Consider the following 12,888-nt stretch of genomic DNA (forward strand, 5'->3'; position numbering starts at 1 on the left):
GTCAGGGTGCATCGGCGGTCGGTCCCCTATCTGAGGTCATGGCGGGACAGTGTTGATGGGCCTGGGCAGGGACTTGGGATGCAGAGGCGTCTGCAGGAATGCTGGCAGCCGTGTGGGTCTGGTCATCAGCATGCGTGAGCGCAGGAGGCCAGGTGGGACCAGGAAGGGCTCGAGGGGCTGTCTTAGGGCACAGGGCACCCTCGTGGGTTCTCCCCTCGCCGGCCATGTGAGAGCCAGCGTTGTCCCCGGGTGGAGACGACTGTGCTGCGGGGGACCCTTCTTTAACTTGGTGGGCAGTTTCTAGAAGGTCCAGGAGGTTTCTGGTGTTGTTCTGTGTGGCAGCTGTCACTGATGCTCCTTTATCCGCAGACGAGCGTGGAAGTCACGTTGCTGAGCTCCGGGAACGAAGAGCGACCACTCCCAGGGCTGTCTCTCTGCTGGGCCTGGGGCCTTCGAGAGCTTCTGTCACCTCCCCTTCACCCTGCAGGGTGTGTCCAGGTGACTCGAAGAGACGGGGATGCGGGAGCTGCCGCCCAGGGCGTTTCCCAGGTGGGACAAACAGGCCGGGGTGGGTGTGGTCACCTGACCTCAGGACCGGCGGCCTGGTTCCCTGAGCCCGCGTCTCCGCAGGGTCAGCCTGGGTCGGTGCTCGCAGGCACCTTCTCCCCGCCCTGAGTGGCCGAGCAGCCCCCGGCTTCCTGCCAAGCCAGTCGTCTCGGGTTCCTGGGTTCCGTCAGACGTTAACCACCCATCAGGCCTGCCGCCTGCCTCCCATGTTCAGAGGGATAACTTTGTCTTCACCCCAGATGTATTGTCACAGCTACGGGAAGATGGCCCCGGTGGTGCCTTCGCACTGGCTCCAGGTCCTGAGGTGTAGCCCTCGCCGGTCAGTTTGGGGCGGCCTCGGGACAAGGGCTCGGCAGCCTCGCCCGTGCGGGCAGTGGCCAGGCACGGCCAGCTCCCCACCAGGAGCTCCTGCTCGGCTTTTTGATCTGGGATCTAAGGCGGAACCTCGTGAGCAGTACCTGGGTGTGGGCAAGTGGAGAGCTGCTTTCCGCAGGGTCTGCATGCCGGGGAAGCCAAGTCAGGCCGGCAAACTGAGCGAGGCCTGGGGGAGGTTGGGTAGCCACTGCCGGGCCCTGGACAGTCACTGAGGCTGGGCGCTGGCACCGTGGGGTCGGGAGAGGGTCTCGCTTAAGGACCCTGGCGGGCTGCCTCCTGCCCTGGCGCCTGCCTCAGTGTCCCTAGTGATGACTGGCCCTTTCCTGGGGAGGAGACAGGGATTTGCACACCGATGAAGAGCAAATCCACGTTTATCGAGGGCCTGCAGTGCAATGGGGCCCTGGCTGTTGCTGGCGGGCTGCACAGCCTGAGCATGTCCTGTGCCACCTGTCGGTGATGAGCTCGGACCACGAGAGAGGATGGGAGGTCCCTCTTGCACTAAGGCAGGGAAGGGGGTGGGGAGGTGGGCGGGTTGCAGGTGGACACACCTGGTGCCCAGTTCTGCTGTGTGTTGTCTGTGGGACCCTGGGCGACTATCTGGGGGAAGCCGCAGGATGGTGACCGCCCCAGCTGCCTGGTGCCGGCCTGGAGTCCCCTGCGGAGAACGTCACCTTGAGTGAGGGGCGCGGCCTCTGGTCTGCTCCGGCTGAGAGACCTCGAGAGGATGATGGTGACGGGTGGGCCCGTCTGCGAGGCCGGCCTCTCAAACTGACTCTGAGGTGTGGACCGTGCCCTGAATTCAGAGCACAGGGGCTTTGAGGACACATTCTTGAGGTTCTGGCCTGCGGTTTGGGAGGACGGGCGCCGTCCGCTGCCCACAGCTCCCGGGAAGCCGCTCCCACCAGGCAGCTCTCTGCTCTGAAGGTTCCAGGACCCCACTAGTCTCCCACGGTCTGAGCCCTGGCCCCACTGAGGCCCGTGGCTGTCTGTCCGTTCCCCCTTCCTGCCTCGTGGGCGTTTGCTTCGGTTGCTTTGGGCAGTGAGGGGCGCCCCTGGAGGCTCTCAGGCCACTGCTCCTGGGCAGCCTGAGGCCCCATGAAAACCCCAGGGCCAGGAGGGGGCCTCAAGGAGGAGGCAGCAGGGCACTTCTCAGTTCACAGGACGACCCTGAGGGCCACGGGGTGGAGCCACAGCCCTGGAGGAGCCTGGGCCGGCCGTGGGGGCCTTCCAAACCTGTGTGCCTTTGAGTCGGTCAGCAGCCCTGTGCTGACAAAAGCAGGGACAACAAACCTGAAATTTTTCCGGACGCCGGGGGCTGCGGTGCGGCTGTGGGCTTCACTGTCACTCTGGGTAACTGTGGTGCAGGATCTTTGTCTCTGGGCCTCCCGTCTGTGTGGGATCGGCCCCAGCTCTGACTTCTCGTTTCCTAAACCTCCTTTCCTCTTATAAGGATCCCGCAGCTCACTCAGCACCTCCCTGCTGTAAAGCCTCACGGGGGCCGGGGGTGCTGGATGGGGCTGGCATGGGTGGCGCTCAGGCTGCCCAGGGGCCACCTGCAGGGCTCCCGTTCCTGAAGCCAGAAGGCCCCCCCCTTCCTTGTCTGGGGGAAGGCGCAGGGCCTGGGGCTGCAGACGTGGGTGCCAGGAAGGAAACTCTTGGAGGGCTTGGTGTGGGGGTCCCCCCGGGGGGAGGCTGGTGGGGACCCCCATGCTCCCCAGGAGGCTGCATGGTTTTGCAGGACAGATCCAGAGGCTGAGGGCTCTTCCCGGGCCCTGAAGGAAGTGGCTGCACCCGGATGTGAACTTAGTTGTTTGAGTTTAAACCCTAATAATATTGCAAGAGGCGGGGAGAGGAAGCGAGGGAGGGGAGACGGTGCCCTGAGCCTCGGCCGTCAGGACTCCCATTGATCAGCTGGAAAGTGCAGATACACGTCTGTGCGGGCAAACTCCCGTGTGCGCAGTGGCCCGGCTGCCGGCGCTCCGCGTGTCCTTCTGCCCGAGCCCCACTGGAGCGGCACGCGCGGCTCTTGTCACTGCTTTCACTCGCGAGAGGGCTCGGGCCAGGCTGAGTGGGTCCGTCTTGAAATTCTTGTCTTTCTGCGGTCGCCTTGCCCAGATCCCAGTTGACATCCGTGTTTTTAAACCCTTTGTCTTTAACCGAGTCATTCTGAAGCCTTCGCTGAGCCTCCTGCAGCCCCGCCTCGGGGGATGGTGTGACATCTGAATACGACGGGCAGTGACCCTCACAAGTGGACAGGCAGGGAACCGCGGCCGACTGCGAGCTTCTGGCCGGGCTGTGGGCCAGTCCACACGTGGTTGAGGCTGTGATGACTCTGGGATGCCAGGGAACAGGGACCACGGAGGGGCGTCTGTGATCCCTGAGACTGGGGAGCAGGAACGCTTCCCCTTGTGCCCACTGGCCGCTCTGGAGGGCGTGCGAGGGCCCGGGGGGCTTGGGGTCCCCTCCTGCCCAAGCAAACCAGGGAGAGCCAGGCTCTGCAGGCCTGCGCGGGGCCGGCCTGGGGACCACATCAGAAAGAGCAGCCTGGGGACCATGAGTGGCTTCCGTTTATACCCGCCTGGACCCCAGAGGAGCCTGCAGGTGCCCCGGGAAGGGCGAGGGTGGTGGCTGCACCCTGTGAACCACAAGTGCTTGCTGGAGAAGCACAGGAGCACTGAGGCTTCATGGCTTTGAGGACGTGGTGGCATGTCCTCTGTCCCCACCTGGGAGGCCAGCCTTGGAGCCTGAGTGCCCATGGTGGCCGGCAAGGGGGTGTGGGGGCTCAAGCCTGGGGTCACCCCAGGCCCTTAGGGCAGGAGTGTCCTAGCTGAAGTGTCTGCGCCTGGCAGTCTGTGGGGTCCCTGACGATGGAGATCGTCATCTTGAGAAGGTGGGGAGCTCGCCTGGGAGGGCTGGGCTTCCTCCTGTGTCTTGTCCTCCTTTTCTGAGCACCTACTGTGCACAGGGCCCAGCGTTTTCCCTGCTGGAATTTTGGAAGTTTTGAGCTGAGCTCTGAGCCTGAAGTGGGGCTGCGTCTGAGGCAGCCGCGGGGCTCCTGGCTCCTGGTGTGCGCCGTGCAGGTGCATCCCTGCCTTCATTTGCTGGACTCCGTCCGCCCACCGGACCCGGAGGCAGCATCCTTTGTTGATGACTCGGGCGTCCCTGGATTTAGGGTTTGGCTGTGGACTCACTGGGTTCATCGCTTTCTTCCCTGGTGGTCCCAGAGCCGCCGCTGGCTGGGAGGTGGGAGGACCCCAGTGGACGCGCTCACGGGCCCAGTGTGGAAGGAGCTGTCCGAGGGTCTGCATCAGGGCTGAGCATGTCAGAGGGAGTGCCGGGGTCTGAGCTGACATCCTCCAGGGCACGTGGGCGTCACACCCCCGATGCGGGTCCTGAAGGAAGAGACTGTCCTAACGCCATGGTAATCTCTTTCCATGACTGCGTGCGTGTGTGTTGAGCCTTCTTTGGAGCATCTATAAGGGGCCCCGTCGACCGAGACGCCTGGACTTGGTGTGACCGTGGGATGGCCCCGAGCTGGACCGGCCGAGCTGCTGCTCATCACTCTGCTGCTTCCTCCCTGTCAGCCTCCCTCCCACCAGAGCTTTTACATCAAAGTGTTGTGTCCCCTCCTGTGCCATCTCTCTCTTTCCCACGTGTGCACAATGTTCCCGGAGAGGCCCTGGCCCCCTCCCTGCCCCTCGCCCCCACTCACTTCTGGGCATGGACCCCAGGAGGCAGGTGTGGGTTCCCCCTCGATCACAGACAGCCCTGCCTCCTGTGGCCGCCCAGACACCAGACCCCGCCTGGGCGCTGGCCGAGATGCTGCCTGGTGAGGGTGCCAAACCCGTGGGCCGGGCGCCGCCTCTCCTGAGCAGGCCCCGCCCCTCCTGGGCAGGCCCCCTCTTGCCCGTCGTGCACTGCAGCGGTGACCTCACTCGCTTGCCTGCGTGCTGGGACACGGCCATCCGAGGCCGGGGGGGTGGGGGGCCCCAGGAGGCCTGCTTCACTGCCGGCGCCTCTGCTCGAGGTCGGGCCAAGTGACCCACTGCTGACCACGTCCCTTTTGCCCTCTTGATTTGCGGTGGTTGTGTCAGCCCCATTGCTGGATGGTGGGGTCCCAGCTGGCCATCGTCCTGAGTCCCACAGGCTCTGGATTCTGATTTCTGTCGCCCAGCACAGCTCACCCTGACCTGTTGTCAGTCAGCTCGGGAGCGCTGGGCCCGTGGCTGGGTGTGCGGGGCCCATGGAACAAGCAGAGAGGAGGCGAGGCCAGGAGCTGAGGCCCCAGGAATGCGGGCTGGCACCTGGGCACTGAGCTCAGGTCTGACTAACACGCAGTGACTCACTGCCCTGGGGCCTCTTGTAGCTCCAGCTGCTCCGTGGCGATGGCTGCTTCCTGGCATCGTCCCGGGAGCCGGAGGACCAGACGATCTGAGGTGCTCACACCACCCCAGTGCAGCCCTCCTGACTGCCCCCTACTCTCCCTCCATGAGCACCTTTGAGGGCGCATCTCATTGCGCTGTGCGGGGTGTGGGCACGGGCGCTCTCGGAGCAAGCAAGGCCTTGCGCCTTAAACGTGCTGTGTGACGGTGAGGCCTCCCATGATGGGCTGAGCCGACGGTCCAGTGCAGGCAGTGACTCACCCAGCACAGCCGGGGACTGGGACTGGAGTTCTGGAGACTCCGGGACGCGAGGTGGCTGGTGTCCGTGTGTGTCGTATGCTTTCTCCTCTGTCAGCTGGGTAACAGTTGAATTCCTTAACTTTATTTTTGGGGTAGAATTCACATGGGATAAAATTAGCCACTTTAAAGTGAACAGTTGGATGACGTTTAGAACATTCACAGTGCTATACAACCATCACACTGTCTAGTTCCAGAAGGTTCTCATCATGAAACCCCATGCCCGTGAGCAGACCCTCCGGGGCCTGGCTGCACCGGTCTGCCTCCTTTCTGGGGAGGTGCCTTTCCGGGGCTCATGCAAATGGAATCCCACAGCGTTTGTCCTCTGTGTCTGGCTTCTCTCACTGAGCCTTACATTGTCCGGCTTCACCCACATTGTCGTGTGTTGGTGCCTCGTTCCTGGTTATGGCTGCACAATATTCTATTGCAGGTTCTTTAACTTTTGAAACATCTTTTATGTAACTGGGACGTCTCTGGACTAGAGACTGACCTCCTTTGACAGCTGTCCCGGGCCGTATCTACGAGTCCTCCTCTGTGCCCCGTGTGGAAGCGTGTCCAGGCCGTGGCCTCTCCGAAGACCGAAGGCCAGGGCACAGGGAGGGGAGGACGCAGAGACGCGGTTCTCTCTGACTCAGCATCACAGAGCTCAGCAAAGGTGGCCGGGGGCTGGTAGGAACACGGTCGCTGCAAGGAAGGCAGGCGCGTGCGCCAGAGGAGGGCAGAGCGTGTTAGCTGGGCACTCTCCGGCACGCTGGCCCCGATGCTCAGGCCTGTGTTCATCCACGCGCTCACTTGTCCATTCGTGTGTCCACCTACTGTGTGCAGCAGTGCAGGCTCCACTGGTCAGAACTGCATCCTGAGAAGGCCCAGTTCCCAGAGCTCCTCTTTTCTCCTCTCCATGGTCCCATAATGGGGCTGGAGGCATCTTCTTCCAGTTTGAAGTTCTGAACAGATGAGCGAGCTATGAGCAGGCACCCAGGACCCAGAGATGACGGAGCATCCGCACCCTGGAGCAGGCAACAGACAGATGGATCTGCAGCACGTGCCTCTCGGGCCATGAGTCTTTCGGTGCCGTGACCGTCGATGGCCGTCAAGTCGAGTCGGTGGTCCTTCTGTACACCAGATGGATGCTGGATGTGTCTTCCTCTCACTGTGTCTGTTTCCTCCTCCTCAGCATCTCTCGGCCGCTGTCTCAGCTCCTTTGTGAGCTGGGTGACGGCTGCTGTGTGACCCCTTCCTGCTTCCAGCCCTGGGCCTGGCTCCCTGGGCTGCTGCCTCTGACCCGCCCTGATGCCCACCCTCGCTGGTCCCGCAGAAGGGCCCATCGCTCCACACTGGGGACCGGGGGCATCGTGTCGACTGAGCAGGGTTGTGGCCCCGGGGTCCTGGCTGTGGCCTGACGTGGACCAGGACTCTCCACGGTGGGTCCAAGCTGAAGTTCCCAGCAGGTATTAGGTCCCTCCCTAGCTCTCATCACTTGGCCCTCCTCCAGGGCAGGTGGCATGAACCCATTACCGTGGTGGGATGAGAGCCCCCCGCCACCCCATGACCTCAGCCACCTGCCTGGGTGCCTGGGAGAGGATTCCAGGGGGCGCGCCCTGGGCTTCTGCCCAGAGGAGGGGCTGGGTCCTCCAGGGCGGGCTCGGGGTCACGCTTGGTGACCCTGGGTCCTGTTACAAAGGCGGCTGGAGGACGTGGGTGGCTGCCTAAGTCGCTGGAAGCCCAAGAATGCAGAGAGGGCTCGTCTTGGCCTCAGGTCTTGTGGTTCTTTGGGTGAATTTGCTTTTATTTCTAGGCAAAGACCACACGGAGAGGCCTTGCACGGCAGGCAGGCTGCCGGAAGATGCCCTGGCCCCAGCGCTTCCACCAAGCAGGCCGTCAGCAGGGGCTAGGCCGGCCCGGGAAGCTGGGGTCACGAGGCTCCGCTGGCTCGGTCATCCCACATGGTGGGTTGGCGGGTTGGCGGGCAGCACGGGGACTGAGGTGGGGATCTGAAGGAATGTACAGGAATGTGGGGGGCCGTGCAGCCCGCTGTCTGTAACCCACGGGCTGGTTCCGTCCAGCAGGCGCCTGGTCATTTGTCTTCCAGGTGATTTGTTTGCAAGGCTGGGGGCTGACATCCCAGGAGGAGGTCACATTCCATTCATAGCGGCTTATCTGGGCTGTCAGGCAAGGCTGCGAGGGGCCGGAGACAGAGCAGAGCGGGTCCTGCCCAGCTCGCTGGGGTCCTAGGGCAGCAGGGCCGCATCTGCAGAGGCCTCCACTCAACGCCTGCTGTATGCAAGCATGGGGTGGGGGCTGTGTGAACCCGCCTCCCACTGCTCAGAGCTCTGGAGAGGCGGAGGGCAGGACTCACCCCACACAGCAGCCACAGGGGCCCCGGGGGCGGAAGCCAGGCCCTGATGGCACAGGGAAGGAGGACTCATTCTGATGGGGGTTCCCAGCGCCCCAGAAGATGGTGACATTCTTGAGGCCCCAGTAGCTGTGCTGGATACATTTCCAGACCCTACAGAATTGTCCCCGAGGCCCCCAGAGATGCCCCCCCCCCAACCTGGCTCTCTGTGGCTTTCAATGTCTGTTACTTGAGACAGTTTTGGACACAGGCCCAAGACTAATGCAGGGGCCGGCCGGTAAGGACCAGGGAGCCGGCTGGGCCCGGGGTTGGCATGGGCAGAGGTGGACCTTGGAGGAAGGGGGGTTCTGAGGGCCTCCCCGAGCGATGCCCCCTGATGGTGCAGGTCCATGGTGGGAGGCGGCTGCAGAAGGCCCCCAGGGACCCCATGCTTCCTGTCCTCAGGCACTTGTTCCAATCAAGTTGCTGTCAGGTTTCAGTGGAGCAGATGCCCACCCTTGGGCAGGTGTCTCTTCTGCTTCTGGCCCTGGCTGAGGGCACGGCCTCGGGCTGGGTGGGCAGCCTATAGGGCGTGGAGACCCGGGGGCGGGGCAGGCCATTCTGAGGCTGGGTCCCTGGGAGGACACCATGGGTGGGGGAGGGACCCCCCAAAGGCACCTCTTGTGAGCTTGGCCAGGACCAGCCTGCCCCGAGGGCCGAGCAGTGGGCCCCCATTCAGGGTGGGCTCTCCAGAGGCAGTCCCCTGAGGTTCTGCTGCACCCGGGCGTCTCGATGCTCCTGCGCGTCCCCCGCCACACACGGCGCACAGCTCCGGAGCAGGTCACCCAGGGTGGGGTCCCCTTCTCTCGCCCCTGTGGGCTCTGTGCTGTGAAGACGTGACTTGGGGCCTGCTGAGGTGCCTCCTGGGAAGGGAGCAGTCTGGGCTCCTCCTCCCCGAAGCTCGCTCACCGCCCCGTGGTCAGAAACAAAGGACTGCGCGAGTCGGGATGACCCCTTGGCCGCCCACCGGACTTGCAGCGTTAGGTCAAAAGCACCGTTAAGTTGACCCCAAGAAATGCCTCCAGTAGGGCGCCCTGTCCCCTCTTCCCGTAACGACTGTATGAGAAAACTCCAAATAGGTTCTAGAGAAACAGCAGCTTGCACAGATGTTAATCCTCTTTGAAACTTGACAGAATAGTTTAGCCAAAGAAAATAATTACAGTGGTTTCATTTTGAAAGAGGTCACAGACTCTCTTTAATGTTTAATTTCTTTTGACCTTATGAGTCTTATAGAAGAACAAGGACAGAGAAACATGTCGAGTTGGTTCAGATGTCTGTGGGAAGTTTGGAAGATGGCACGGAACATTTCGTGCAATCTTTAAAAATTTTTTTAAAAAATCCTCATTTTTCTAGGTACATTCTTGACAGACTTTCAGACACTAGGTCGTGGCGTGTGCGTGGAGGGGGCTGTCCCTGTTCTGCGGAGGGATGGAGGCCACCTGCGCTTCCTGGGGCCGAGGCCCCTCCTGGGAGGCGGGAGGGTCCCAGAGGCCAGGAAGCTGGATTCGGCTCCATCAAACAGGCCTCCTCCAGGGCCTGTGCGAGGCCCGTCCACCGCGGCCTTCGTGGCCTCTGTCCGGGTTTGTCCTTATGGCAGGCGCCGTCTGCAGGAGCAGGTCCAGGGTAGCCCTTTAAGGAACCGTGTCGGCTGCGTCTGGAGCCATGGGGGTCATGAGTCCTCGTCCTGTCGCTGGTTGTTTTCTTTTCTTTTCTTTTTTTTTTTTTGAGGAAGACTGGCCCTGAGCTCACATCCATGCCCATCTTCCTCCACTTTATATGTGGGACGCCTACCACAGCATGGCTTGCCAAGCAGTGCCATGTCCACACCCGGGATTCGAACCGGTGAACCCTGGGCCGCCGAAGCGGAACATGTGCACTTAACCACTGTGCCACTGGGCCGGCCCCTCTCATTGTTTTCTTTACGCCGACCACCAGCACCTCTCCGGCCGGCTGTGTGACTTCAGTGAGTCCTGTGTCTTCTCTATGCCTCAGCTTTTGTCTCCTGCAAATGGGCTCACTAGTCACCGGGCACACCAGGCGCCGTGAGGATGGCGCAGTGGTGCTGGGGTGCGTTTAGCTGGGGGACAGGAGCCAAGTGACATGGGGGAGCTTCTCAGGGATGCCCAGTCCCACGGGCGCGTGCTCTAGAAGCCCAGGGGACGTGGCTTCGAGGGGTGGGGCGAGGTGACAGTGGAGCCCTCGGAGGACGAGGGACAGCAGCGTTTCTGCCCTTTGACACCGGGCCTCGGGGAGCAAGAGGCGGGGTGCCCTGTGCCGGGACAGGCGTGGGAGCCCCTGAGACCACTGACCCCAGCTGGGTAACCGGCCGTTTTCCCGTCTGCGCCAGGCCGAGGTTGCCGTCCCAGTCAGAGGATTTGTCCCTCTGTTGGCCCTTGCTGCAGACATGCCTGGTTTCCTCGATCACCTGGGGGAACTCGAGGCAGCCCTGGACCCCGTGCCTCAGTCCAGGTGAACTTCAGATGTTTACCGCCTCCAAGAAGGGCTGTCACAACACGTTTAAAATCAACGTGGAGAAGAAACCAGGACAGCAGGAGACCGAATTTGCAGCTCGGACCTTGTGCCTTCAGCTTCATTCTCACCTGGTGAGGGTGTGTCAGCACAGGTGGTCTGGATGTCTCAGGGCCAGGCTGGCAGCTGGAAGAGGTGGGGGCGCCAACTCCTCCTGGCCGGGGGTCCGGCGTGGGGGTGGCGTTCAGCCCCCGGAGCCCACCCCGGCTTCCTGCAGACGCCCAGCTCATCTCCGCTGGGTGGCACCGGGCTTGCTCTGGGTATGGCACAACCCCAGGGCCTTTGAACGGGCCATTCTAGACAGTTGGAAGCTTTGCTGCGTCGCTGTTCATGTTACACAGACAGGCTACAGTGTGAGGAGAGCCCAGCTGGGCAAACCCTCCTCGGGGTGGGGAGGACGTCAGGGAGGGAGTGTCTGCTCCCCATGGTTCTCAGGAGGGACATGCTCTGTGGGTTTGTCTCTGGAGCACCAGCTGCCCTGCTTTCTGTCGCTTCAGCCTCCGTCCCCTTCCCCCACGGCATGAGGTGGGGAGGAGCTCGTGCACACCCCGGGTGGAGGGCAGCCCGCAGGCAGGCCTGCCAGTGCAGGTGAGGGTTCTGGGCAGGCGGAGGGGAAGGTGATGAACTCACTCCTTGGTGCCCCTGTGTCCAGGGGCTGAGGGCGCATCCCTGCCACACGACCCCTGTCTGCAGGCTCAGCAGTGCCCCTGCCTCCGGCCTCCCCAGAGGGAGTGGTTTGGTCCATGGCGAGGTGTTCGGGCTGAGTGCTGAGGACCAGCAGTTTGAATGACTCTCCGGCTTCCGGCACTCAGCTGTGGCCACAGAGCCATCTGGAAGGGCAGCCCCGTCGCTGGTGGGTGCTGGAGGCCACTGCTCCCGTTCTGGCAGAGGGAGCCCCAGCTGGCCCCAAGGGTCCGGCGGGGAAGGTGGGTCTCAGTGGGTGGCTCAGGCAGGGACAGGCTGGCGGGCTCGGGGAGGACCTCAGCGGGGCTGCAGGGGTGCTGTGAGCTGGTGGGGTGGGCAGGGGCCCAGGTCGGGGGCCGGCAGCAGAGGTGTGAGCTTGCACGTGGGAGCAGATGGAGGGCTGACACCACCGAGGGGGATCCCATGGGGTGAAGGGGCCACTTCTGGCCTTGGGGCACCATGGGACGTCATGATGACCCTGGTCCCCCCCTGCCCCCTTGGGGCTCCCTCGCGCGGGCGTGTGACTCTTCATCAGGAGGGGGACGTACTTCCCTCCATAAGCTGGGGAGCCCCTCCTGGTGTGGCTGGCAGGTGGGAAGCCGTCAGTACCCAGCCCCCCACCCTTCACAGGAGAGCAGCAGGTGCGGGTCTGGGCGGGGCCTGGATGGGATGTGTTGGGGCCTCCGGCTCCTCTTCTGGGGCTCGCTCTACGGAGCCAGGATGATTTGGGGCCCTTGTAGACAACACCGTCTCTGAGAAAGAACATTTTCAAAGGAAATTCATCTAAAACACCACTGATGGTGTGCTCATGCCTTCCTGGCGTCCCCGTGGAACATTGGCCTGGGGGATCCCCATGAGAACAGGTGGTCTTGGGCCATGCAGGTGGGACATCCTTTGAGAAGCGGCCCGTCAGGAGGGGTAGACGGGGGAGCACAGGTGCACTGTCACCTCCTGATGGATGTGGCCTGGAGGCCACCCTCCTTCCTGGATGCCGTCCAGCCGAGCTCAGGGGGGAATGGCCTGCGTGAGCCAGGAGCGCGTTGTGAAGAGGGGCTGGCTGGTGCCCCAGGAAAACAAACCCGTCTCCGGATGAATTGATGTTCACTTGTATAACTTCCTGCAGACCGCGTTTCTTGTGATTTTAAAGCTTGATGGAATATCCATTTCCAGCTTTATCTGGATCCAGAAGGACTTTTAATTAGGCCAGAAGGTCACCGTTGTTGGACACCGGCTGGACTGAGGCCAGGACGGAGCTCGCTGCCAGGCTGCAGACAGGAGGGGCCATCAGGACTGATGGAGTGACCCCGCGTGTCCAGCCCTGTGCTCCAGCCGGGGGAGGCACTGTCCCCTCCCAGGTTTGGGCTCATTCGATTGCCTGAGTTCTGGAGGTGGAGAGTGTGTCACAGTCACATGGTCACCCCCCACACTCATTCTCGAACGTGCTCACACATGCACACTCCTTCTTGCACACTCACACCCCGGGTAGGGGCTCCAGAGCCCGTGGACACTGGGTGCAGTGCAGAGGGTGGGCTTACAGCTCGCCCACCCTTGTCCTTTCCGTTGACTTCTCCCTCTTTGTCCTGCTTCTCTGCGGCCTCAGCAGGCTGCCCCTACCCCCATCCAGCGAGCCACACCCCGGCCTTGGGCTTGTCTGCAGGGCTG

General features: G+C 62.6%; 1 protein-coding gene across 4 annotated transcripts in view; it reads left to right on the forward strand.

Annotated features, from left to right (window-relative positions):
- The window catches only part of COL18A1 (collagen type XVIII alpha 1 chain), a 110,707-nt gene that overhangs the window by 19,673 nt on the left and 78,146 nt on the right, over positions 1–12,888 (forward strand). For 2 of the 4 annotated variants that reach the window (XM_070597947.1, XM_070597946.1), the window contains exon 3: positions 370–549. The exons of the other annotated variants lie outside the window; for them this stretch is intronic. In XM_070597947.1, coding sequence (XP_070454048.1) covers positions 370–549 — 180 coding nt within the window. The remainder of the gene's footprint in view (positions 1–369; positions 550–12,888) is intronic. 4 annotated transcript variants of the gene reach the window in all.

Source organism: Equus przewalskii, chromosome 27 (assembly GCF_037783145.1).
Source record: "Equus przewalskii isolate Varuska chromosome 27, EquPr2, whole genome shotgun sequence".
In the NCBI taxonomy this organism is placed as follows: domain Eukaryota; kingdom Metazoa; phylum Chordata; class Mammalia; order Perissodactyla; family Equidae; genus Equus; species Equus przewalskii.